Here is a 24,268-nt window from a genome sequence, read left to right as displayed (position 1 = left end):
GTAAAAACAGCAGAAGAATATTTAACTGTTGATCAAAACGTCGATATAGAAGATAATGACTTGGAATTTTTGGTAGTCACAAAAAATGTTGAAAATGAGACAGAAGAGGAAGAGAATGAAGAGGTAGAGGTGGAGGAGGACGAGGAACGTAATCCAATCACATCTTATAAAGAAGCATTGAATGTAATTTCCAAACTAAAATCATTCGTGAAAAATGATTTTACTGCATTTCAACATGTGAAAAATTTAGAAACACATATTAAACGTTCTCTATAATTACAAAGAGAAACTTCATTGCTGCAAAGCAGTATGCTAGATTTTATTCAAACGAAAAATAAATAGTTTTAGTTTTAAGTTTACCTTTTTTACGTATGAACGTTCGTTTTTAATAAAAAAAAATTAAAATATAAAAAAAAAGTTTGTTTTATTAAAGCGAAATTTTCGAAAATTGATCAAAATAATACATGTATGTGTATGTACTTTAATTTGAGTAGTCTTTTCTCATAAGCGGACATCTCTGATAAGCGGACAAAAGTAACGAAACCGTCACTGTCCGCTTATTAGAGCTTTCACTGTAATATAACTTAACTTAGAAATGATAAACTGTGAAAACTTTTAGGCGCGCAAATATGTCAGACATATTTGAAACTACATATGTGAAAACTAAGCTTTTTACAATAAATGTCATCGTTCAAGTGCTGTTTTTTAATGTATTTAATATACATATAAGACTCAGCTCGTCGTGACAGATCCTGTACATTTGGATTTGGATTATTCTCTACTCTTTTACATGTTTCTGGTGTTTTGATTAACAAATTTTTAAGAACTTTTATTTCATATGTATTGTTTTATGATAAGTTTCATACACAAATTAATCAAAAAAGTGTAAAAACATGCATATTTTTATTTCATTTTTCTAGTAAGGGTTATTACGTTTTTTTTACATTTCTAATTAATGCTACTTTAGTTCATTATTGTTAAAAAAATGAATAAATGGATTTCGTTTGAAATGGTAAATTGTGGTTGCAGCGCTAACTATCGGCAGGGTTGGATATAAAACGTACATAGAAATTTCAAACCGTTCCAACAGCGTTGACGAAATGTACGCGTACACGAACGTGTCCACGGACCACGGACGAACATGCGCAGAAAAAAGTCCTGTACTAGTCGTGTACGCGTACACGACGAGTCAAATTTGTGCGGTTGGAACGAACCTATTATTTCCTCCTTTTAAGGTTAGAAATACTTTGACAATGACAGATTAAACTTTTTCATGTTTTTACTCCAGAAGAGCTTTTACATGTTATATTGATTATTATTTTATGTGGTAATGTTAGAATTGAAGATGATAAGAAAAAAGATCTGTTATAACTTTAGATTTATACCTTTAAAATAAATCTTCATTATTATAGGTTATGTTTACCCAAATTTTGACATTTACAAAACAAACATAACCTCACTTTAAAAAATTATTTTAATTCATATATATACTATCTCCTATATCGCTGACTCCCTATCTAAGCAATGAGTGGCGAGCGTTTCCATCAAAAGAAGACGGAATGATATATGTTTTGTCTTTGTCGTGCCCCCATGTCGCGAAGGCGCTTGCGCGAATCGTAAATTTTAAAGAGTTTGAAGTGCTTCGCGCGTATTTTATGCAGCTTTGAAATGCAATTATTGTAGATAATTGACTTTAATTATAAATTATCATAGATGCATCAAATAAATTAGAATATATGTACTTTTGTGTGAAATTGACGTTTAATATTGCTTTAAATATCAACTTTATGTAGGTTGTTCATTAAACATTATATTCTTTAAAATTAAATTAATACATATATACATAGTAATTATTAAAAATGTGTACCAAAATATAGTTATTAATTTTTAACATAATTTGTGAGTTCACGCCCTTTAATGAAGTTGTTACATTAATTAAAGATATAAAATATGTATATACTTAGGGAACTTACTATTTAATGTACAGGGTGTCCCAATTTCGATGTCCGCATAGGCTATCTCCGAAACTAAACGAGATAGAAAAAAAGTAGCTTACATGTCATGATCTCGTTTTTCGAGAAAATGCTAATGCCGAAAACTCCGAACAGCTATCGCCTTTTGTTTTCGCCCTATCGGCAAAACCTGAAAATTTTGCGAAAACGACATTCGCAAATATCTCACTTATTATCAAAGATGGAGTATTATAAGCAAAACATTATATGGGCTACTTTTTACGAAGAATTCAGTGGCGTAGGTAGAATTTTTTTCCCATCTTTTATTTTCGAGATTTTAGACGTAACTTTATTTTTTTAAATGGAAACCATAGTTGGCTATGACTTAAAATAATTTGTTATTTTCTTCTGATAACAAATATATATAGTTTGTAGGGTATATTTCTTATGGTTATTGAATAATTAACAAAAATTCATTTTGTTCTGTCTAAAACTAATGTATGTATTTAAAAGTTAATGTTGCTATAGTGATAACCATACATACTATGATGGAACATAATGTATCAAATGATTGCCAAAGTTTGTATTTAAATGCCGCTGGCATTATGCACCAGCGTGTTAAGTGTCAAAGTATAACAAAACTGAATAAAACTTTACAATGAATTTCGAAAATTATGAAAAATGTAACATGATGAAATGCTATATGTTATCAGATAAGAATGCAACGTTAGCCGCGGAATTTTATTTCACAAGATATCCAGAAAGAAGACAACCGCACGTACGAACCTTCAGCCGGTCAGCAGAAAATTTAATAGATATTTGGTCCTTCCCCAAACCACATACAAAAACATACCAAAATGACCTGCAAGAGAAATTGCAACAAGACGTCTGACCCAAAAGACGCTGCTCCCGAATATGAAAGAAAAATAAGTATAAACCATACAAAGCGGGGCTAACTCATTATTTACGTGCCGGAGATGTCAATCGAAGATTAGAATTTTGTAGATGATATTTAAAAAAATTAAATAATCTGCTGTTTGTTCAAAATGTAATCTGGACCGATGAAGTCTCTGAGTGTTCAAAGAAGATTGGGGTTCAATGTATGGTGTGCCCTTTTAGATAATAGAATTTTGGCATATAGTATCTACCATAAAAACTTAAACTCAGGAAAATACCTCAATATATTAAGGCAGCACATTGAGCCTTTGGACGACAATTTATTTGCCACTAAATATGTCTCAAATGATATATTTTCAATATGACGGAGCACCAGCACATAATGCCAGAGTTGTTAGTGAATTTTTAAATACTACTACAAACTCAAGGACAGTACAATCTAACAGGACTGCTACATCCATTGTTGTGACAGCCTACCAGCAAACTACGTCACACCATTTTCCACGCCTAGCTGTTGTTATAGTCTATGCGTTTGCTGTGTGTTTTTAGAGGTTATATCCTAGACGTATTCATATTAGTTTTGAAGTTTTATGTTTTTAGACGTATTAATGTCTATCATATAACCTCTAAAAACATAGACAGTTATCAGGCGTGGCAAATAGTGTGACGTAGAGTGCGGGCAACCAACCCGTAGTCGACTACAAAAATACAATGGATGTAGCAGTCCTGTTAGATTCTACTGTCCTTGCTAGAAACATTGGCAATAATTGGAAACAATGCTTTCCCTCATGGTATGGTTATCACCATAACAACATTAAGTTTTAAATACATACAATAGTTTTAGAAAGAACAAACAAAATTGATACATTATATTCCATCATAGTATGTATGGTTATCACCATAGCAACATTAACTTTTAAATACATACATTAGATTTAGATGGAACAAAATGAATTTTTGTTAATTATTCATTAACTATAAGAAATATACCCCACAAACTATATATATTTGTTATCAGAAGAAAATAACAAATTATTTTAAGTCATAGCCAACTATGGTTTGCATTTAAAAAAATAAAGTTACGTCTAAAATCTCGAAAATAAAAGATGGGAAAAAAATTCTACCTACGCCACTGAATTCTTCGTAAAAAGTTGCCCATATAATGTTTTATTTATAATACACCATCTTTGATAATAAGTGAAATATTCGCGATTGTCGTTTTTGCAAAATTTTCAGTTTTTGCCGATAGGGCGAAAACAAAAGACGATAGCTGTTCGGAGTTTTCGGCATTAGCATTTTCTCGAAAAACGAGATCATGACATGTAAGCTACTTTTTTTCTATCTCTTTTAGTTTCGGAGATAGCCTATGCGGACATCGAAATTGGGACACCCTGTACATAATCTATCATAAAATTTTCATCATATCGATGTAATTATTAATTAAATTTTTAAGAAAAATGTTTCAAGAAAAGGAGGGCATTGAATTCTTTTTTATTACACTGAGATCGTTCCTTCTACCTGCTCAACCAATTTTTAGGCCTCAAAAATATCTTTTAACAAATTTTCTTCACTTTCTTAACAAATAATAATTACATTTTAAATTGCTTAGTCCTAAAATATGTTAATAATTATGTTATTATACACATGAAACCTATAATATACATAACTAAATATTTAGATTTTAGGTTATGTTTATGTCAAACATTTATTTGGTGATTTGTAAACATCAAGGTCATCAGCTGCTATTAATTTTTAATTCACCGTCCAATAAGATAAAAGCGTACTCACCACGTGTTCACGCATGTCTCTTGAATAGACGGGGGCACGACAGAGACAGATATATATATATCTGCACTCTAGTGTTTACACTCTTTTGCTGCCTTAGTCAGCGATATAGGAGATAGTATATATATGTTTTAATTCATATCAAATTTCTATTTTTTAACATGTTCCACATGATCCTTGTTAATTAGAAGGGAACAGTGATGGAGAGTTAAGAAGTTGCTAGTTTTTCGCAACAAAGAAAACCCCTAAACACAAGAAAACAGTTATTACACTCTCAACCTTGCAGCATAGTGCAGAAGTAGACCAAGAAAATAATAAATCTAAAATCAGAAATCAAACTTCATCGAGCGTTGAGTAAAATTTCATCACAATAACATGATTATTTCGCCACTTACATGGTGATAAGATCGTCTATATCCATAATTTTAAGATGAAGGTGTCAAAATCGAAATGATTTTGTTAAAAAAAGGAATTCTAACACCCAGTCAAGAAAAGCGTACCTCGTAATATTTCAGGCTTAATTTCATTCCAATAATTTTGTTATCGCAGCTAAGTTGGATCTTTCTAACATGTCTTATTCGATATTTGTCACCCCATTTTTATCTTAATTCCTTTCTGCATAGTGTGTTTCGACAGTTTTCTCTATAAAGATTATTTAAATATTATTTGATTATAAATTGAGCCCCTAAAACAACTTTATCCTCTTTGAGGTTATGTTAAAAGTTATAAATCAAACTAAACCCCAAAGCGTTAAGTGATGTTTACTCACCTGAAATGAATATTGATCTTAACAAATTTATGCAACAAACAGTTTTGTTGTCTTTATTTTATGAATAAAATGTTATTAATTAATTTTAAATTCAAAATTAATGTTTTTCTCGATAACGCTTTGTTTATTTGTATTGGATTCGCTTCGTCACCATGGCAACGAGGCTCATCTCAGCTAATTGCGCATCACTTAAATAAATAATTCTCAATTTTTATTAATAATTGCATGTTATTATTGAAATATACTTAAAGTTGCTTCAAACTTTAAAAAGGAAATAAATAAATCTTTTTATTTCTTAATATTGGATTAAAAATGCGATTGGTTCGTTTGAATGGTAGATGTGACGTCATTGACGCTTTCTAAATTTAACCTAACTTAACAGATTTGGGGTTAAGAAATAATCAAATTTTCTTTACGAGATACATTTACTGCTTTATAACTAAATTCGTAGAATTAAAGTAAATATATTTCTGTATAAGACGATATGGGTTCAACTTTGTTGGGATAAAATTAGGATAAAATAAAATAAAGCGCCATCTAAAAATTTACTGTTGAACTATTTAACTGTCATTAAATTGGTTTTTCTTTTCACCACATAAGCTTATTTTTAAATTAATTAATTGCATTAATTAAATTTGTTATAAAATAAATTAATTATTAAATAAAATTATTGTATAACCACCTATCAATATTTAAATCCCTCTATAATTTAAGAAAGCGCTCTGTATTACCAACCTTAACCACATGGTTAAGAATCAGATGTAAACATGTCAAAAGTAAAATCAAAAGCTTTTTTAAATGGTTCCAAATCAAGAAAAGAAATTAGAAAAGCAGGTCGAAAATTAAAGAAGCAGAAAAAGCAGGAATATTACACGAATCGAAAAAAAGTGGAAAAAATAAAAGGAAATGAACCAATTTTGGATAAAAATGTTGATAAAAACTTTAAAGCACAGAAACAAGAATTCAAAGAAAAACCTATTCAATATGATAAATTTAAAGAGATACAAAAAGATCGAATCAAACAAGATAAACTAAAAAAAGAGATGAGCAAGCAACGAAATCGGCAACTTCAAGATGCTAATATCGAGGAGGATCGGAACATTAAAAGACTTGAAAAGCAATTAAAATTAAATAAAAGGAAAACAAAGGCGATTCCTAAATCGTTTGTATCGGAAGGATTAGATTGTATCCTTTAATCCAGCTTAATTTAGCAATAAATCAATAATATTTTTATTAACAATCATAGATCTTTTAGAAATATGCGATGGTGAGATGAAAAACGCCATTTCAGCCGAACAACAATTCAAAGAAGCCAATGATGACTTTGAAGAAGATTTTGAATTAATGACAGACAAAAAAATTAAAAAACAAAAAGTTAAAAAAGACGATTTCGATAATTTTAGTGATCTTGAAGATGATTTACAAGATTCTGAACATGATTTAGATGATTTACAAGATTCTAAAGATGATTTAGATGATTTACAAGATTCTGAAGATGATTTAGATGATTTGCAAGATTCTAAAGATGATTTAGATGAATTAGAAGATTCTGAAGATGATTTAGATGATTTGCAAGATTCTAAAGATGATTTAGATGAATTACAAGATTCTGAAGATGATTTAGATGATTTACAAGATTCTAAAGATGATTTAGATGAATTACAAGATTCTGAAGATGATTTAGATGATTTACAAGATTCTGAAGATGATTTGCAAGATTCTAAAGATGATTTACAAGATTCTGAAGATAAAAATCTTGATGATATTGATGAAATTAATGATGATGAAGAAAATAAATCGAAAATTGGAACTTGGGAAGATATTTACGGTCGATTAAGAAGCAAAGATGGTTCAATATTAAACGACGAATCAATTAAGCCTTCAAAATATATTCCACCAGCTTTAAGAAAACAAGATTCCTTAAATGATTCTCAAAGAAAAGAACGATTAGCTCGATTAACAAAGCAACTTAAAGGGCTTTTAAATCGACTTGCAGAGGCGAACATGCACAGCATTTCAAATCAAATCGAAGAACTTTACATGGCGAATAGTAGGAATGATATGAACGAGACTATTACGAATTTAATTGTAAATTCTTTAGCTACGCACGTTTTTACCCCAGAAAGGTTACTTTTGGAGCATGTTATGTTGATTAGTATTTTACATGCTAATGTAGGAACTGAAGTTGGTAAGAAAAATATAATTAAAGTTATGTCATGTCAAATTTTTGACGTTTATGAAACATAACCTCACTTAATTAAATTAATTAATATAAAATATAACCGTGATATTGTAAATTCTTTACCTACACACGTTTTTACTTCAAAAAGATTACTTTTAGAGCATGTTATGTTGATTATTATTTTACATGCTAATGTAGGAACTGAAGTTTGTAAGAAAAATATAATTGAGGTTATGTCATGTTAAATTTTTGACGTTTATGAAACACAACCTCACTTAATTAAATTAATTAATAGAAAATATAAAAAGAAAAATTCAAGTATCATCATGTGGCTTAAAAATGAACGATTTTTTTAATCAATATGATACGACTCAAAAAACACGGTAAAAATAAAAAGAAAGTGCGGAAAAGTGACTAACACTAGATTAACTTCACTTATAAAACTTCTATTATATAATAACTAACTTCAGGTTTAAAATGCCAACCTCAATTTTGACATATTTGTAATCTTCATTACAAATCCTTTAAAATGAGTACAAACACGACATATTTATCTTCAATATTAATGAAGTTATGGTCAACTTCCGGTTAAGAATGTCAACGTCAATTTTGACATATTTGTAATCGTCGTGAAAAATCCTCTAAAATAAGTCCAAACATGATACATTTAATTCCAATATTACTTGAGATATAAGCAACTTCCGGTTTGAAATATCAATGCCATTTTGACATATTCTTAATTTTTATAAAATGTCTTAATATTTGCCACAAAAACAAAAATTAAACAAAAAAAAATAAAAAATTAAGGTTGGTATTAATATTTAAAAATTAAATTGCTATCTTCATTGTTGCTAACTTCGGGTTTAATGTTTTTAATTCTAACTTTTTTGTTTTTTGAAATAAGTGCGTCATGTTTGGACTCATTTTAAAGGTCCTTTTATGAAGATGACAAATATGTCAAAATTGACGTTGACGTTTCAAACCGGAAGTGATTGTATTTCCATTAATATTAAAGTTAAATATGTCGAGTTTGGACTCATTTTAAAGGATTTTTTATGAAGTTGACAAATATGAAAAGTGGAATAGGAAAAGTGACTAACACTTTGTAATCGTCGTAAATTAAAATGAGTCCAAACATGATGCGTTTAATTCCAATATTACTCGAGATATAAGCAACTTCCGGTTTGAAATGTCAATGTCATTTTGGCATATTCTTAATTTTTATAAAAGTCTTAGTATTTGTCACAAAAACAAAAATATAACAAAAAAAAATAAAAAATTAAGGTTGGTATTAATATTTAAAAATTAAATTGCTATCTGCATTGTTGCTAACTTCGGGTTTAATGTTTTTTATTCCAACTTTTTTGTTTTTTGAGATAAGTGCGTCATCTTTGGACTCATTTTAAAGGTTTTTTAATGAAGATGACAAATATGTCAAAATTGACGTTGACGTTTCAAACCGGAAGTGATTGTATTTCCATTAATATTAAAGGTAAATATGTCGAATTTGGACTCATTTTAAAGGATTTTTTGTGAAGTTGACAAATATGTCAAAATTAAAAGTTGAAAGTTCGAACTTTTTGGTTTTTTGAGATAAATGCGTCAAGTTTGGACTGACTTTAAAGGTTATTTTATGAAGATTACGAATATAATAATAAAATTAAAGTTGACATTGACAACTGAAAGTTTTAATTCAATAAAAATACACAACATAGTGATATTTCAAAATTTTGACATTTTTTGGAAGTATTTGAAATATGTCAAAAAATAGAAAAAGCTTGTTAGTGTGCGTCAAAATGGTACTAATCGGTTGAAAGCGCTCTCAGGATATTAGACAAAGATGAAACGACTTAATAATATCAAAAGGAATTATTTACAGCAAATTCAAAAATTCTTGAATATGAGAAAAGGTGATTGGTGCGAGTTAAAATGGTTCTAATCGATTAGAAACAACCTCGGGATACTTAACGAAGATGAAAGAACTAGAAAAATTATTTTTGATCTTTTTGCAACTATTCCAAAGATTCCAAAAAATGGAAAAAACGTATTAGTGCGTGTCAAAACGATACGAATCGATTAGAAACATATCCAGGATAGCTAACCAGGATGGAAGAATGTTTGTGGAAGTGTTTCAAAGCTACCAATAAACAGAAAAAGCTTATTGGGGAGTGCCAAAATACTACTAATCAGTGCTAAAGTGTTTATATTTCCGTCAGTGTGATTACAAATTTTGTCTGAGGTTTAGAATTTGGCCAGCGTACTTTTAGACACTATTTTGAAACATCAAATTGTGCCAATATAATTCTGTCTAGTTTGTTGTTGATTAGAACTTGGGCAGTGTAAATTCAGACATTTTCTTGCCTCGTAAACCTGATGGATAGTATGTTGCGCCTTGAAACTAAGCCTATTTCATTTGAAATGTATAAAAGATGTAATTTCGGTCGACTTAATAAGTATATTTGGACAGCCACAATCATCTCACTGTTACTGTTCAGCACACGTTTATGTTGTTATAGTAAAGATATTGATAAATATTTCTTACTTGTCTTATTTTCATTGAAACTTTATACTCAACTTCAGTATAACCCAGCAAAATTCTCAAATCAGCCTTTTTATACCATTTAGATCTTCTTAACTAATAGACGTAAATATTTAATAGTAGGGTTTTTTCCAAACATTATGTCGTAAGGCGTTTTCTTTTCTATAGTATTTGCTAATGTTCTATTCTTAAGATATGCAGCTACTACTTTTGGCCAAAAAATATTTTTCACCATTAAATCCCGTGGTGGTATGGTATGGTCCTAGGCTTAGTGACGTCACGTCAACACTTTAAAGTGATTTTTCCGTAAGTTTTACACATCTCCGCACTTTTTTTTTATTTGTAAAGACTAACTTGAGTAATTTCCTATCGATTAAAAAGAAAATTGTCGTTTTTTAAGCGACTTGATGATTCTTGAATTATACTAAAAGTTTTATGGTAATAGGTGCCCACTTTTTACAAGAAATCGTAAAATTATTCGATGACTTATTTAATTCACCGCAGGAAGTTGAAGATAAAACTTTGGATAATGTTGTTATAATAATCGCTCAATTATACAATTTTAAGGTAATTCATTAAATTAATTTAAATTTGTATCAAAAAAAATATTTTTGATTGCAGGTTTTCGATGCGGGTCTTATTTACGATATCCTCAAGAAATTTGCTGAAAGATTCAACGAAAAATCAATCGAATGCATTTTATTAATTTTAAAGAACGTTGGGTTCAGTTTAAGAAAAGATGATCCTTTAGCTTTAAAATCGTTAATATTAAATTTGCAAAAAGAAGCCGCCAAATTAATGGAGGAAAATAAAGAAAAGTAAATCAATTAATTAATTAACAGGGCACGGAACTTTTGTAACAAAACGATACGATTTCCCCCCTCCACTAGTTCTCAGAAAATCTTGATTAAAAGAACAGCATACTGTTCAGTGGGAAATTAAAATTTCAAGTTAGAAAAAAATTGTTCCTGAAACAATTCTAAACACACTTTGTCAACAATTTTTTTTGATTTAATCAATAATTAAGGAGATAACCTCAAAATAATAATTTTTCCGTTTTTATACATAATTATACTTAGATGCTTAATTAATAGAGATGTAAAATTTTTTTATTAAGATAATTGATTCAAAATTGAAATTGAAACAAATTTTATTTAAATCATTTTTTGATAAAAACAATAATTATTGAGATAGTTAATTTTCACAGCATACTATTCTGAGGGAAATTAAAAAGAAGAAGTTATCAAAAAATTGTATTAACAAACACTGTTCCTGAAGTAATTCTAAACAAATTTTGTTAACAACATTTTTTGATTAAATCAACAATAAGGATATAACCTCAAAAATATTAATTTTTGTGGCATACTGTTCAGTGGGAAATTAAAATTTCAAGTTAGAAAAAAATTGTGTTAACAAAAATTGTTCCTGAAACAATTCTAAACAAACTTTGTCAACAATTTTTTTTGATTTAATCTATAATTAAGGAGATAACCTCAAAAATATTAATTTTTGTAGCATACTGTTCAGTGGGAAATTAAAATTTCAAGTTAGAAAAAAATTGTGTTAACAAAAATTGTTCCTGAAACAATTCTAAACAAACTTTGTTAACAACATTTTTTGATTAAATTAAAAATAAGAATATAACCTCAAAAATATTAATTTTTGTAGCATACTGTTCAGTGGGAAATTAAAATTTCAAGTTAGAAAAAAATTGTGTTAACAAAAATTGTTCCTGAAACAATTCTAAACAAACTTTGTTAACAACATTTTTTGATTAAATTAACAATAAGAATATAACCTCAAAAATATTAATTTTTGTAGCATATTGTTCAGTGGGAAATTAAAATTTCAAGTTAGAAAAAAATTGTGTTAACAAAAATTGTTCCTGAAACAATTCTAAACAAACTTTGTTAACAATTTTTTTTGATTTAATTAATAATTAAGGAGACAACCTCAAAATAATAATTTTTCCGTTTTTATACATAATTATACTTAGATGCTTAATAAATAGAGATGTAAAATTTTTTTATTAAGATAATTGATTCAAAATCGAAATTGAAACAAATTTTATTTAAATCATTTTTTAGTAAAAACAATAATTGTTGAGATAATTAATTTTGATAGCATACTATTCAGAGGGAAATTAAAATTTCAAGTTAGCAAAAAATTATATTAACAAACACTGTTCCTGAAGTAATTCTAAACAAATTTTGTTAACAACATTTTTTGATTAAATCAACAATAAGGATATAACCTCAAAAATATTAATTTTTGTAGCATACTGTTCAGTGGGAAATTAAAATTTCAAGTTAGAAAAAAATTGTGTTAACAAAAATTGTTCCTGAAACAATTCTAAACAAACTTTGTCAACAATTTTTTTTGATTTAATCAATAATTAAGGAGATAACCTCAAAATAATAATTTTCCGTTTTTATACATAATTATACTTAGATGCTTAATTAATAGAGATGTAAAAAATTTTTATTAAGATAATTGATTCAAAATCGAAATTAAAACAAATTTTATTTAAATCATTTTTTAATAAAAACAATAATTGTTGAGATAACTAATTTTGATAGCATACTATTCAGAGGGAAATTAAAATTTCAAGTTAGCAAAAAATTGTATTAACAGACACTGTTCCTGAAGTAATTCTAAACAAATTTTGTTAACAACATTTTCTGATTAAATCAACAATAAGGATATAACCTCAAAAATATTAATTTTTGTGGCATACTGTTCAGTGGGAAATTAAAATTTTAAGTTAGAAAAAAATTGTGTTAACAAAAATTGTTCCTGAAACAATTCTAAACAAACTTTGTCAACAATTTTTTTTGATTTAATCAATAATTAAGGAGATAACCTCAAAATAATAATTTTTCCGTTTTTATACATAATTATACTTAGATGCTTAATTAATAGAGATGTAAAAAATTTGTATTAAGATAATTGATTCAAAATCGAAATTGAAACAAATTTTATTTAAATCATTTTTTAATAAAAACAATAATTGTTGAGATAATTAATTTTGATAGCATACTATTCAGAGGGAAATTAAAATTTCAAGTTAGCAAAAAATTGTATTAACAAACACTGTTCCTGAAGTAATTCTAAACAAATTTTGTTAACAACATTTTTTGATTAAATCAACAATGAAGATATAACCTCAAAAATATTAATTTTTGTGGCATACTGTTCAGTGGGAAATTAAAATTTCAAGTTAGAAAAAAATTGTGTTAACAAAAATTGTTCCTGAAACAATTCTAAACAAACTTTGTCAACAATTTTTTTTGATTTAATCAATAATTAAGGAGATAACCTCAAAATAATAATTTTCCGTTTTTATACATAATTATACTTAGATGCTTAATTAATAGAGATGTAAAAAATTTTTATTAAGATAATTGATTCAAAATCGAAATTGAAACAAATTTTATTTAAATCATTTTTTAATAAAAACAATAATTGTTGAGATAATTAATTTTGATAGCATACTATTCAGAGGGAAATTAAAATTTCAAGTTAGCAAAAAATTATATTAACAAACACTGTTCCTGAAGTAATTCTAAACAAATTTTGTTAACAACATTTTTTGATTAAATCAACAATAAGGATATAACCTCAAAAATATTAATTTCTGTAGCATACTGTTCAGTGGGAAATTAAAATTTCAAGTTAGAAAAAAATTGTGTTAACAAAAATTGTTCCTGAAACAATTCTAAACAAACTTTGTCAACAATTTTTTTTGATTTAATCAATAATTAAGGAGATAACCTCAAAATAATAAATTTTCCGTTTTTATACATAATTATAGTTAGATGCTTAATTAATAGAGATGTAAAAATTTTTTATTAAGATAATTGATTCAAAATCGAAATTGAAACAAATTTCATTTAAATCATTTTTTAATAAAAACAATAATTGTTGAGATAATTAATTTTGATAGCATACTATTCAGAGGGAAATTAAAATTTCAAGTTAGTAAAAAATTGTATTAACAAACACTGTTCCTGAAGTAATTCTAAACAAATTTTGTTAACAACATTTTTTGATTAAATCAACAATAAGGATATAACCTCAAAAATATTAATTTTTGTAGCATACTGTTCAGTGGGAAATTAAAATTTCAAGTTAGAAACAAATTGTGTTAACAAAAATTGTTCCTGAAACAATTCTAAACAAACTTTGTCAACATTTTTTTTTGATTTAATCAATAATTAAGGAGATAACCTCAAAATAATAATTTTTCCGTTTTTATACATAATTATACCTAGATGCTTAATTAATAGAGATGTAAAAATTTTTTATTAAGATAATTGATTCAAAATCGAAATTGAAACAAATTTCATTTAAATCATTTTTTAATAAAAACAATAATTGTTGAGATAATTAATTTTGATAGCATACTATTCAGAGGGAAATTAAAATTTCAAGTTAGCAAAAAATTGTATTAACAAACGCTATTCCTGAAGTAATTCTAAACAAATTTTGTTAACAACATTTTTTGATTAAATCAACAATAAGGATATAACCTCAAAAATATTAATTTTTGTGGCATACTGTTCAGTGGGAAATTAAAATTTCAAGTTAGAAAAAAATTGTATTAACAAAAATTGTTCCTGAAACAATTCTAAACAAACTTTGTCAACAATTTTTTTTGATTTAATCAAGAATTAAGGAGATAACCTCAATATAATAAATTTTCCGTTTTTATACATAATTATACTTAGATGATTAATTAATAGAGATGTAAAAAATTTTTATTAAGATAATTGATTCAAAATCGAAATTGAAACAAATTTTATTTAAATCATTTTTTAATAAAAACAATAATTGTTGAGATAATTAATTTTGATAGCATACTATTCAGAGGGAAATTAAAATTTCAAGTTAGCAAAAAATTATATTAACAAACACTGTTCCTGAAGTAATTCTAAACAAATTTTGTTAACAACATTTTTTGATTAAATCAACAATAAGGATATAACCTCAAAAATATTAATTTCTGTAGCATACTGTTCAGTGGGAAATTAAAATTTCAAGTTAGAAAAAAATTGTGTTAACAAAAATTGTTCCTGAAACAATTCTAAACAAACTTTGTCAACATTTTTTTTTGATTTAATCAATAATTAAGGAGATAACCTCAAAATAATAATTTTTACGTTTTTATACATAATTATACCTAGATGCTTAATTAATAGAGATGTAAAAATTTTTTGTTAAGATAATTGATTCAAAATTGAAATTGAAACAAATTTTATTTAAAACATTTTTTAATAAAAACAATAATTGTTGAGATAATTAATTTTGATAGCATACTATTCAGAGGGAAATTAAAATTTCAAGTTAGCAAAAAATGTTATTAACAAACACTGTTCCTGAAGTAATTCTAAACAAATTTTGTTAACAACATTTTTTGATTAAATCAACAATAAGGATATAACCTCAAAAATATTAATTTTTGTGGCATACTGTTCAGTGGGAAATTAAAATTTCAAGTTAGAAAAAAATTGGGTTAACAAAAATTGTTCCTGAAACAATTCTAAACAAACTTTGTCAACAATTTTTTTTGATTTAATCAATAATTAAGGAGATAACCTCAATATAATAAATTTTCCGTTTTTATACATAATTATACTTAGATGATTAATTAATAGAGATGTAAAAAATTTTTATTAAGATAATTGATTCAAAATCGAAATTGAAACAAATTTTATTTAAAACATTTTTTAATAAAAACAATAATTGTTGAGATAATTAATTTTGATAGCATACTATTCAGAGGGAAATTAAAATTTCAAGTTAGCAAAAAATTGTATTAACAAACACTGTTCCTGAAGTAATTCTAAACAAATTTTGTTAACAACATTTTTTGATTAAATCAACAATAAGGATATAACCTCAAAAATATTAATTTTTGTGGCATACTGTTCAGTGGGAAATTAAAATTTCAAGTTAGAAAAAAATTGTGTTAACAAAAATTGTTCCTGAAACAATTCTAAACAAACTTTGTCAACAATTTTTTTTGATTTAATCAATAATTAAGGAGATAACCTCAAAATAATAAATTTTCCGTTTTTATACATAATTATACTTAGATGCTTAATTAATAGAGATGTAAAAATTTTTTATTAAGATAATTGATTCAAAATCGAAATTGAAACAAATTTTATTTAAAACATTTTTTAATAAAAACAATAATTGTTAAGATAATTAATTTTGATAGCATACTATTCAGAGGGAAATTAAAATTTCAAGTTAGCAAAAAATTTTATTAACAAACACTGTTCCTGAAGTAATTCTAAACAAATTTTGTTAACAACATTTTTTGATTAAATCAACAATAAGGTTATAACCTCAAAAATATTAATTTTTGTAGACTACTGTTCAGTGGGAAATTAAAATTTCAAGTTAGAAAAAAATTGTGTTAACAAAAATTGTTCCTGAAACAATTCTAAACAAACTTTGTCAACATTTTTTTTTGATTTAATCAATAATTAAGGAGATAACCTCAAAATAATTATTTTTACGTTTTTATACATAATTATACCTAGATGCTTAATTAATAGAGATGTAAAAATTTTTTATTAAGATAATTGATTCAAAATTGAAATTGAAACAAATTTTATTTAAAACATTTTTTAATAAAAACAATAATTGTTGAGATAATTAATTTTGATAGCATACTATTCAGAGGGAAATTAAAATTTCAAGTTAGCAAAAAATTATATTAACAAACACTGTTCCTGAAGTAATTCTAAACAAATTTTGTTAACAACATTTTTTGATTAAATCAATAATAAGGATATAACCTCAAAAATATTAATTTTTGTAGCATACTGTTCAGTGGGAAATTAAAATTTCAAGTTAGAAAAAAATTGTGTTAACAATAATTGTTCCTGAAACAATTCTAAACAAACTTTGTCAACAATTTTTTTTGATTTAATCATTAATTAAGGAGATAACCTCAAAATAATAAATTTTCCGTTTTTATACATAATCATACTTAGATGCATAATTAATAGAGATGTAAAAATTTTTTATTAAGATAATTGATTCAAAATCGAAATTGAAACAAATTTTATTTAAAACATTTTTTAATAAAAACAATAATTGTTGAGATAATTAAGTTCGATAGCATACTATTCAGAGGGAAATTAAAATTTCAAGTTAGCAAAAAATGTTATTAACAAACACTGTTCCTGAAGTAATTCTAAACAAATATTATTAATAAAAATTTTTGATTTGATCAATAATTAAGAACATAATCTCAAAAAAATTTTTATATATTTTTTTTGAGAAAATCGAGGGGCGAAATCGTATCGTTTTGTTACAAAAGTTCCGTGCCCTATTAATTAATAATAAATAAACAACTTAATTAATTTTTAGCCCACGAATAAAATTTATGCTAGATATCCTCCTAGCAATCAAAAACAACAACGTTTCAAAAATCCCAAACTACGACTCAACTTACTCAGAACACCTAAAAAAAATTTTAAAAGGATTTATTAGAAAAGGAAATTATATCACACAATTAAAAATTTCTTTGGACGATTTATTAAAGGCGGAAACTCGGGGGAAATGGTGGATTGTAGGATCGGCTTGGACCGGAAATATCGACACCAACAAAGACACAAAACCAACGAATCAATTACAAGTTTTTTCCCAAAAATTACTCACTCTCGCCCGAAAACACCACATGAATACAGATGCGAGAAAAAACATCTTTTGTATTATTATGTCAGCCGAAGATTATTTAGAAGCCTTCGAAAAGTTACTAAAACTCGGCTTAAAAAACCAACAAGAACGCGAAATCATTCACGTCATTCTACATTGTTGCCTACAAGAAAAAGATTTTAACCCCTATTACGCCGTTTTGGCACAAAAATTTTGCGATTACGACCGGAAATTTCAAATGACGATTAAATTTTCGGTTTGGGATAAATTAAAAGCTTTAGAGGAATGCTCCGCGAGTCAATTATCGAATTTAGCGAAAATGTTGACTCATTTATTTTTAGAAAAGGGGATCCCCATTTCAACGCTAAAGGTAAAATTAAATCAATCTTGTTTTATGATTAAATTACAATTTGTTTTAGATCGTGGAATTTTGCGAATTAGATAAAACCACTTTGAGATTTCTACGACAAGTTTTATTGGGGATTTTTTTGCACGATGATGTTGATGCTTGTGTTCGAGTATTTGAGAAAGTTTCGCAATCGGAGAAATTAAAGATGTTTAGGGAATCGTTAAGATTGTTTATACATCACTTTTTGTTAAAAAATTTGGATAATAACGTTGTGGGGGAAGAACATAAAAAATTGTTGAGGGAACGAACTGGGTTGATTGAAAAGATGTTAATTAAGGAGAAAAAAATAAATTATAATGTTTATTAACAAAGCTGATTTAAGATAATAATTTTGAGATAAAAACAATTGTTTTTTAAATTAAATTGATTGACAAAATAATCTTATTATTGATTGCATTACAAAAACAAACCACTTCACGTAGTTTATCGTATTAATTAGAGTAGATTTTCGTCATCGTCACATCTTCCTTCTTTGATTATCCTCAAATCAGCGAATCGGGGTAATTTCTTCACACAATCAAACTCGCATTTATTCGCGTAAGTTTTACCATCGGAAGCGCAAAGTGGTCGGTAGATTCTTGGGCAAAAACATATTGGTTCTTGTTCATCTTCATCAATCGGGCTTGAATGAACTTGGAGCGATGAAATAATTTGCACCAGTACCACCAAAACAACCAAATATTGTAACTTAATCATTTTTACAATGAAAACAGCGAAAGCTCAGTTTATTACTGCAGCATAAACTCAGTATCACCATTAAATACATCAAGATAAACGTTATCTACAACCTGGAGATAAGATTGTAAAAGTTGTCATCGGTTTATTAATGTATTTACAGTTAATTATTTATCATGGGTTTTTCTCTAGATAGATTTAGTCAGTAGATAGTGTCGATTAATTGTATTTAATTGATGTTTTGGAATTAACATCAAAATTAAGAGATTTATAGAAAACCTTAATATTTATTATTAAATGTGCATAAATATTCGCGAATGAGTTACAAAAAGTAATAAAACACCAAATTCTTTGCATATTCATTAATTAGCTTGAGATTTATTGAGGTTATGTTTGTTAAAATTGTGATTTGACGTTACAACAAAACATAACCTCACTTTTAACAAATTAATTAGATTTCCCTTAAATATTAATATAAACTTATGCATAAATGAGTCATTGTTTAAATAAAGTGTTGTTTTAACATAACAATTCGTAAAATTAATTTATATTTTAGGAATTATTAAATCAGGTTTGATAAAAATATTTCTATATAACAGGAATTTCAATCAAAAATTCCCAATTTGGTGTAGTAAATAAATAATTTCTCATTTTCCAGGTTTATTATCTTTGGTATGATAAATACTTTAAATATTGCGAAATATATTCCATAGGCTTAAAGAAAACAAAGATATCTCGAATACCTTTTGATATTTTTACTCCAGAAGAGCTATTAGTACATGTTATATTGATTATTATTTTATGTGGGAATGTTAGAACTGAAGATGATAAGAAAAAGATCTGTTATAACTTTAGATTTAAACCTTTAAAATAAATCTTCATTATTATAGGTTATGTTTACCCAAATTTTGACATTTACAAAACAGGCATAACCTCACTTTAAAAAATTATTTCAATTCATATCAAATTTCTATTTTTTAACATGTTCCACATGATCCTTGTTAAAAAAAGTTGCTAGTTTTTCGCAACAAAGAAAACCCCTAAACACAAGAAAACAGTTATTACACTCTCAACCTTGCAGCATGGTGCAGAAATAGACCATGAAAATAAATCTAAAATCAGAAATCAAACGTCATCGAGTGTTGAGTAAAATTTCATCACAATAACATGATTATTTCGCCACTTACATGGTGATAAGATCGTCTATATCCATAATTTTAAGATGAAGGTGTCAAAATCGAAATGATTTTGATAAAAAAAGGAATTTTAACACCCAGTCAAGAAAAGCGTACCTCGTAATGTTTCCAGCTTAATTCCATTCCAATAATTTTGTTATCGCAGCTAAGTTAGATCTTCATAACATGTCTCATTCGATATTCTTCACCCCATATTTATTTTAATTCCTCTCCTCATAGTGTGTTTCCACAGTTTTCTCTATAAACATTATTTATAATTTATTTGATTATTAATTGAGCCCCTAAATCAACTTTATCCTGTTTGAGGTTAGGTCAAAAGTTATAAATCAAACTAAACCCGAAAGCGTTAAATGATGTTTACTCACCTGAAATGAATATTGATATTAACAAATTTATGCAACAAACAGTTTTGTTGTCTTTACTTTATGAATAAAATGTTATTAATTAATCTTAATTTCAAAATTAATGTTTTTCTCGATAACGCTTTGTTTGTTTGTATTGGATTCGCTTCGTCACCATGGCAACGAGGCTCATCTCAGCTAATTGCGCATCACTTAAATAAATAATTCTCAATTTTTATTAATAATTGCATATTATTATTGAAATATACTTAAAGTTGCTTCAAACTTCAAAAAGGAATTAAATAAATCTTTTTGTTTCTTAATATTGGATTAAAAATGTAATTGGTTCAATTGAATGGTGGATGTGACGTCATTTCTAAACATCTAAACACTGTGTCTAAACATAACCTAACTTAACATAGTTTTGGGGTTAAGAAAATTAATTATTTCTTTTAATGAAATAATTTATTTAATTAATTCGATGTGGGGAATAAACCTAAAAATGAAAAAATTAAGTAATTACATTTTTTTTTACTTTAATTTAATTTAATTAAACATTTTTTTTAGGTTAGGATTTATCTAAAATTTGGAAATTAAGAGTTAAAATGTTGGTTAAATTAATGAAATTGAACTAATTGACTATAAATATTGATTGTAATTGATTACCATTATTATAGTATTGTAGAAAAATGTTTTTTTTGACAATTAAATCATTCATCGGAGACACCGAAGCGTGATTATTGCCACAAATACCGTTTCAATTAACGTATCGTTTGATCTAAATCAATTAACGTTACGAATTAATTAATTTACTAATGATAGTTATTATACTTATTATATATGAATAACTTTTTTGATCAATATCCATTCTCAAAGTTCCTCATTCAGGGCGGAACAACAAAACCAATATTGACACGCTTCTATTTTACTAATTGAAATGTTGCGCAAATAGTCGAACTCGACGCGACCACTGTAATTACCCTTTCCAACCTGTTGGTTCTTGTCGAAAATGATAGATGGGTAACGAGTGGACCCGAAAACAGAAAAAAATTAACACTGTAAAGTCAAATTCGCTCGGTTTTGCGTTTCGATCGCGTTCATTGTTGTTTATTTGCGATGGATTTATTGGATGGTCGATTCATTTGCGTTACGCAACCCATTTCAATTCAAAAAATTAAGTTAAAACGTGATTCTTTTTATGTTAGATAACAATTAATAACTATTCAATCAAAGGTGACGTAAACACGTCGCAGCATGTTCCAAAGACTCCGACATGGAACACTTGTTGATATCAAGACCATCAATCACGATTCTACGAAGTGGATTTAACCGGAAATGGGGATGGGATTTCTTGATGGGAAAGGTGTAAACCTAAATTTATTAAGTCGAGAAAAGAAATTGCTATTTAGGACCTAAAAAAACATCTTGATACAGAATTAATCTTGTATGTACATAAATTTCGATTAAATTGGAATCAAAATGAAAACAAAAAGCCCCTGATTAAGACATAACAGAGATTTTCGACATTATCTATGCGATGTATCATTTTGGTGAAACACGAAAGGTTCCTAGAAACAACAGCAGTGTTCCCGGGGGAAATATGCAAAATAAACGGTTAACAACCGTGTTACGGCGAAAGCACAAGTAAAACGGTCCAACCTCAACGTCGGGTCGACCGTATACAAGACTTTACACGACTCGTTTATACACGTTCTTGTACAAGAGATGGTTTCTTGAAAACCCTTTTGATACTTTACAACCTAATCATTTTATTCCTTTATTTTTTTAGTTATATTTCCAAGAAGTATCTTCGCTTCTCAGGGTGCATTTATTTGAAAACGAGCTTTCCGCGTCAATTGTTCTTGTCGTCTGTCATAAAGACAAATTAATACGCAATTAAAGTTCTCCGTTCTCGTTTAATTAGCGCGACTCTCGAATTCGTAATTAGAAAGGCAAACAGCTCACAAAGAAACTTAGGGAAATAAAGGGGGGTTGCGAAATTATATTGAAATCCATCTTAATTACAAATCTTAAAAACGATAAATTAATCTAAGATTTCTTTTTTGACTTTATTTAGGATATGCTCGATCTGCTTGAGTGAATCAAATTGCTCGGATAAGATAGGAAAAATCGTTGATGACTCGGTACGAAAAATGACTCGATTTTGGAAACCACTCGGACTAGGCTGGTGGAATTAAGAAGATCAAGAAGTGTTGCAGGAGGTTAAATGGATGTGTTGGTGATACTATTGGCAGAAATTAGATCCTCCTTATAAAATGCTAGATAGTGCTGCTTCATGATTAGACACTGCTAAATATTACTGGCAGAAGACTAGATGCTGTTAGTAAAAGACTCAGGGTTCTTGTCTTATGACCTGAATCAGGACCGCTACGGCAGTTTTATTGCTCCTTCACGAGGTGCTCCTGTACCCTACCAAAAGTGCAGTGTGTCGGTTGAGTAGAACGCAGAATGATCATTTGTGTACTGGTCAGATTTTATATAATAAGTTACCGCAATCTATTAGGGCACGACAACACAAGCAATTTAAAACTGGAATAAAGAATTTCCTGATGACGGGTGCGTATTGTCATTATTTTTTATTTGATTGTATATTCTGTTTAAAATGACGTGTGTAAGCCTTTGGCATAAAGCACTAATAAAGTTATTATTATTATTATTATACAGGGTGATTCAAAAGACCGCTGACAGACTTCTAGGGCAGGTAATACATCAAAAATTAAGATGAAAAGTCTTAATATACATGGGGTCGCAAATGCCTCCTTTAACTCTCTGTGTCCCGACGGTATTTTAAAGTACCGGTAGTTTTAAACACTCATTTTAAATTGTAGTCATCTATTCGGCTCATTTAGAGCTGTCTCTATACAAGAAACAATCTGTATAAAAAATGACGTAACCCGTACTGTAGGATTTTTAGGTATATTTTAACTTATTCATCCAGATGTGAGGTTAGAAGTTTAGTGAAAAGTTTAGTGCGCTTTTGAATTTTGTTGTTCAAAAAGGTATCTCCTTGATAAATGATTATTAGGTGTGATTATTACAGATCATTTTATCTCATTTTGCATCTTTTTTGACAATTTTAGGTTGTACGAAAATGTAAGGTTTGTTTCAACTTTTTTTTTCTCAATATTTTTCCAATCCAACCCAACAATTATTACACATCATTTTAAAGAGAAAGCTTTGAGCTTTAATTTAGAACAAGTCTTATTCCTTAATTTTAATAATTACGGCATCCAGGAATTTTTAAATTAGCATCTTTTTTGACACTTTTAGGTTATACGAAAATGTAAGTTTTGTTTCAAATTTTCTTTTCTGAATATTTTTCCAATCCAACCCAACAATTATTATACATCATTTTAAAGAGAAAGCTTTGAGCTTTAATTTAGAACAAGTCTCATTCCTTAATTTCAATAATTACGGCTTCCAGGAATTTTTAAATTAGCATCTTTTTTGACACTTTTAGGTTATACGGAAATGTAAGGTTTGTTTCAACATTTTTTTTTCTCAATATTTTTCCAATTCAACCGTACAATTATTATACATCATTTTAAAGAGAAAGCTTTGAGCTTTAATTTAGAACAAGTCTCATTCCTTAATTTCAATAAATACGGCTTCCAGGAATTTTTAAATTAGCATCTTTTTTGACACTTTTAGGTTATACGAAAATGTAAGGTTTCTTTCAAGATCTTTTTTCTCAATATTTTTCCAATCCAACCCAACAATTATTATACATCATTTTAAAGAGAAAGCTTTGAGCTTTAATTTAGAATAAGTCTCATTGCTTAATTTCAATAAATACGGCTTCCATGAATTTTTAAATTAGCATCC

The 24,268-nt window shown here is 27.4% G+C and overlaps 2 protein-coding genes and 1 long non-coding RNA gene across 3 annotated transcripts in view; 2 read left to right on the top strand and 1 right to left on the bottom strand.

Moving 5' to 3' along the window:
• Positions 1–4,805: 4,805 nt before the first annotated feature.
• Positions 4,806–5,557, bottom strand: LOC139429779 (uncharacterized). Its single transcript, XR_011640362.1, has 3 exons — positions 5,404–5,557; positions 5,030–5,276; positions 4,806–4,954 (listed from the first exon to the last, which is right to left on the bottom strand). It is a non-coding gene; the product is annotated as an uncharacterized lncRNA (long non-coding RNA).
• Positions 5,558–6,138: 581 nt separating this feature from the next.
• On the top strand, positions 6,139–21,146 carry LOC111421460 (nucleolar MIF4G domain-containing protein 1 homolog). Its single transcript, XM_071195894.1, has 7 exons — positions 6,139–6,588; positions 6,650–7,591; positions 10,570–10,691; positions 10,746–10,942; positions 17,514–18,171; positions 18,221–20,937; positions 20,990–21,146. The coding sequence occupies exons 1-6, from the start codon at positions 6,171–6,173 to the stop codon at positions 18,515–18,517; spliced, it is 2,634 nt and encodes an 877-aa protein (XP_071051995.1). The 5' UTR covers positions 6,139–6,170; the 3' UTR covers positions 18,518–20,937; positions 20,990–21,146.
• Positions 21,147–21,309: 163 nt separating this feature from the next.
• LOC111414667 (cell adhesion molecule 3-like) overlaps positions 21,310–24,268 on the top strand; it is a 205,067-nt gene continuing 202,108 nt past the window's right edge. The window contains exon 1 of the mRNA XM_071195912.1: positions 21,310–22,999. The gene's annotated coding sequence lies outside the window, so the exon portion shown is untranslated. The remainder of the gene's footprint in view (positions 23,000–24,268) is intronic.

The sequence above is a fragment of the Onthophagus taurus genome, chromosome 5, assembly GCF_036711975.1.
Source record: "Onthophagus taurus isolate NC chromosome 5, IU_Otau_3.0, whole genome shotgun sequence".
Taxonomy (NCBI): domain Eukaryota; kingdom Metazoa; phylum Arthropoda; class Insecta; order Coleoptera; family Scarabaeidae; genus Onthophagus; species Onthophagus taurus.
Note: the sequence above shows the minus strand (reverse complement) of the source record. Positions and strands in the feature narration are given on the sequence as shown.